This window comes from Curcuma longa, chromosome 13 (genome assembly GCF_044706935.1).
Source record: "Curcuma longa cultivar G26 ecotype Majalengka, Jawa Barat chromosome 13, ITB_CL_G26_1.1, whole genome shotgun sequence".
Taxonomy (NCBI): Eukaryota; Viridiplantae; Streptophyta; class Magnoliopsida; order Zingiberales; family Zingiberaceae; genus Curcuma; species Curcuma longa.
In genome coordinates this window covers 3694200-3697867 of record NC_133873.1, presented here as the reverse complement: position 1 = coordinate 3697867, position 3668 = coordinate 3694200, and the positions used below count along the sequence as shown (strand labels likewise).

At 47.2% G+C, this 3668-nt stretch overlaps 1 protein-coding gene across 1 annotated transcript in view; it reads right to left on the bottom strand.

Moving 5' to 3' along the window:
• The window catches only part of LOC141843897 (protein INCREASED PETAL GROWTH ANISOTROPY 1-like), a 5159-nt gene extending 1842 nt beyond the window's left edge, over window positions 1-3317 (bottom strand). The window contains exons 1-5 of the mRNA XM_074731921.1: window positions 2979-3317; window positions 1947-2873; window positions 1716-1847; window positions 1454-1635; window positions 1266-1377 (exon numbers count right to left, since the gene is read on the bottom strand). Coding sequence (XP_074588022.1) covers window positions 1266-1377; window positions 1454-1635; window positions 1716-1847; window positions 1947-2873; window positions 2979-3317 — 1692 coding nt within the window. The remainder of the gene's footprint in view (window positions 1-1265; window positions 1378-1453; window positions 1636-1715; window positions 1848-1946; window positions 2874-2978) is intronic.
• Window positions 3318-3668: the final 351 nt, after the last annotated feature.

Sequence of the window (3668 nt, the reverse complement as noted above, 5' to 3'; positions counted from 1 at the left end):
TTTCTTCCACTGTATGAACTATATGATTTTTTTTTTACAGATTTTAATTCTACATAGGAAATACACACTTAAAAAATTTCTTGAAAATTAATCCAGAATAACTTTCCACATGTAGAGAATTTTTTTTTAATACATATTTTCCTTCCCTGAGAGTTTCACCTTATGTATCAAGGTTATCAAACAAACGTGCAATGCACATACATCCTACATACTATCTACATCCTATGTTTTACATATGATGCATTATTACTTGGTGAATTGTTGATTCTCTATCCTCCATCTTATATATAATAGATGAAATAAAATTTAAAGAAAAACATAAGTGTTGTAAAAAGAAAAAAAGTGAACCTATTTAATGGAAATGAAAGAGATATAATGAGAGTTAATGATGATTATTTTCATTTACCATCCTAAATATTTTATTTTTCACTATGAGATAGTATATCATGGATATGTTTTCTTACCCCACTTTACACTTGATGCTTGTCTTCCACTTTCTTTTACCTCTAGGTTCGCAAAGTTGAGGTGATCTCTCGAGGTTAGAATTTTATTTCAGATTAAATTAAGCTCAGTGATACCTAGCATAAATGAGACGAATTTTAGTGTCATTTTTTTTTATGTTGCTTGCATTATTTATGACTCCTATTTTTCTTGTCAACATGAGTCAAACATTTATGTCACAACTTAATAGATTTATGGACAAATTAAAGAGAAGTGGGTAAGATGGTCATTCCGTGGCTTAACCACTAGCCCATCAAAGCCAAATTATAGCTTTAGGACAAAAGACTCAGGATGGGCCAAGGATCGGTACAATTGCGTTGCTGTAAAGCATGTTAGGACTCACAAGCATTCTTCAGAATTCCTAACTTCATTCCGCATGTCATTTTCTTTTCGAGGCCCATGATATCTACATTCTGTTTGTCTCGATAGTTATGGATGTCATAAGCATACTTAGGAAGCAAGCACGTACACAAGGCTTTATTGATTAACGTGAAACAAGGTTAAGCACGTACACAAGAAACAAGGCTAAGCATCCAAACCCAATCGACTATATACACGTGAGCGTATGCTCACATGTATCACGAGTGCGTGCTTGGCAAATTGGCCCTAGAACTCAGGGGCATAACAAACACTGTCCTTTCTCCATAGTCCAGACCCAGACACAAACTTCCGATTGCCCTTTCTTATCAGAAAGATCGATAACATAGCACGCAAGAGCACGCGAATGAGCAAATAAATAAAATAAAGCAAAGATTGTAGGATACCTGGCAAACGCATCCGCAGTCCTGCATCCATTCCCAAGGAATACCAAACCCCTTGTATCTCTGTGTGGCATTCTCTCGAACACGTGATAGGTTGTAAGCGCCGTGCTCCAACCTGTGAGATGGAAACCAGCGTCCAAGTAATCCCTAACAACAGAAGGGAGTAGAGTGAGAGGGGTTCAGATGAGTACTTTTCCAGGAGCGCTTGCATCTTCTTAAGAACGGAAACACAGGGCTGCCGAGTGTCGTCCCAAAAAGACGACGCCTCGGACTCCAACTTCTTGAGGTCGCAGTAGCCGAAGGCCGCTTCGCGCATTGCGTCGGCCTTGTGCTCCGGCCACTCGAAGTGCTTCAGCACTGCTCTCTCGTCCACCTACCCGCATCGTTCATGACATCAAAAGTACGTACTAATTAACAGCTCAATAAAATTTGCTGAAGTAAAAAAGAGAATACAAGGAAGGAGAGCTCGTCGTCGAGCCATTTGACGAAGGCGACGACGTCTTCGATGTCGGTGAAGACTGCGTGCTCAACTTCATTAATTAAGAACCTAATGAAGTCCCCCTGCGTCTCTACGTCTGTCTTTATCTGCAAAAGAACCAAAAGATCCAGATAAGTCAATTTGGACTAGGACCTGGGCAATCACAGAGGAAAGGGCGGCGAAGGTTAACGGACAAAGGGACTTACAGCGAGAAGGTGGGCAGAACGGTTTTCTATTTCTCCGATCATGTTGCGTGTATTGGAAGCGACGGAAATGGGGGCTACTTCAGGGCCTCCGCAACTCGATTCCTTCTTAGAATCTCGCCGCATCAGGGAATGGTAGAATTCCACCACCTCCGGCACTCGCCTCACACACGCCGATGTCGACCTGGACCCCTTCGACGGCAGCGGGGGAGGAGGTGGAGGTGGAGGTGGAGGTGGAGGCGGAGGTGGTCGCTCTCCGTCATTACGAGTGGGACCCGCAGGTGGAGCCGGTGGTGGAATCGGCGGGAGTCCCGCCAATTTGAGGGGTTTGCTCATCGCCACACCAGATATGGTCTCTGAGAGGAAAGACGAAGAAGATGTCTTCGAGGCGGAGATGTTACGCATAGGAGGTGGTTTTGGAACTCTAGCAATTCGAGGCTTCAAGACGTCTTCTTTCTCAAGGCTGTGAGGTTGCCGATGCGCCCTTTTGGTTTCCGCTTCATCCGCCTTCTCATTTCTGCTCTCGCATTTTTGGTCGTCGTGACTTGGAGCAACAATGTCAGCGCATTTGGAAGCTTTTCGCAAGTTCCTGAGGAGATTCGACCTCGCGGAGGCGTCGATAAGCCCTTGAAACTGCTGAGATGACGAGCGCTCGTCGATCGCTCCTTCCACCAAAGCCTGTGACTCGCGATTGCTTTGCTCCAGAGTCAACTTCCTCAGCTTGTCCAACTCAGCCTCTAGGTCTGAAATCTTCTTCTCCCTATGTTGGATCTCCTCTTCGCTGCTACGCAGCTTAGAGCTTAAACCGGCGATCTCGTCGCGCATCGTACAATTCTCCGCCTCTAGATGCTCGATCCGGTCGCGAGCCCGAGCGAGCTCGTCCGTCTTGTCCGCTATCTCCTTCTCGAGGAAGGGGACGATGGCAACGGTCTCCTGGAGGAGCTTCTGCTCCAGGATCTGGATGCGGAGGCGCGCCCGAGCGAGCTCGTCCGTCTTGTCCGCTATTTCCTTCTCGAGGAAGGGGACGATGGCGACGGTCTCCTGGAGGAGCTTCTGCTCCAGGATCTGGGTGCGGAGGCACGACTCCCTCTCGTGGAGCTCCTCCACGAGGCGCAGCAAATCGGCGACCTCAGGCGGACGGGGCTGCACCTGAGCAGAGGTGCGTGGGAAATAAACGCCGAAGGAGCGAGCGAATGCGGAGGCAGTTTTGGGGTTGAGGGCCGGAAGCGGAGTCGGCGGTGCCTGGTGCCCCGCGGTCCCGGGCGACAGCTTATGGGATGCAGAGGTTGAGGAGGACTGGCGAGTAGCCTCGGCCTTGGGCGTGGCGGGGCTGCGGTGGAACCCCATGGCGGCCTTCACTTTGCCGGCGACCATGGCAACTCTCTTCTTCGTGTGCTTTAGCTTTCTATATATTGCAATGCTCTCCTCTGCTTCATACTCGATGTTGCGAGGACGGAGTTCGACTTTTTATGCTATTTATTGCAATTTTTTTGGGGGTGCAAGATTTGAATTAAAGGTGAGAAAATTGACTAAACAAAGGTGGGAATTTTTAACGTATCCAATTTGCTTGGTGTCAATGGCGGAGCCCGTCCGGGTGATTTACCCGGGCTGATCTCTGACGGTGGACTATGCCGACGAGTTCTGAGTTATTTTACCCGGGCTGGCTCTTCTATTTTCTTTTTTAAAAAAATTCTTATGTAAATTTAAATTGTTTCGCCGTGGAGC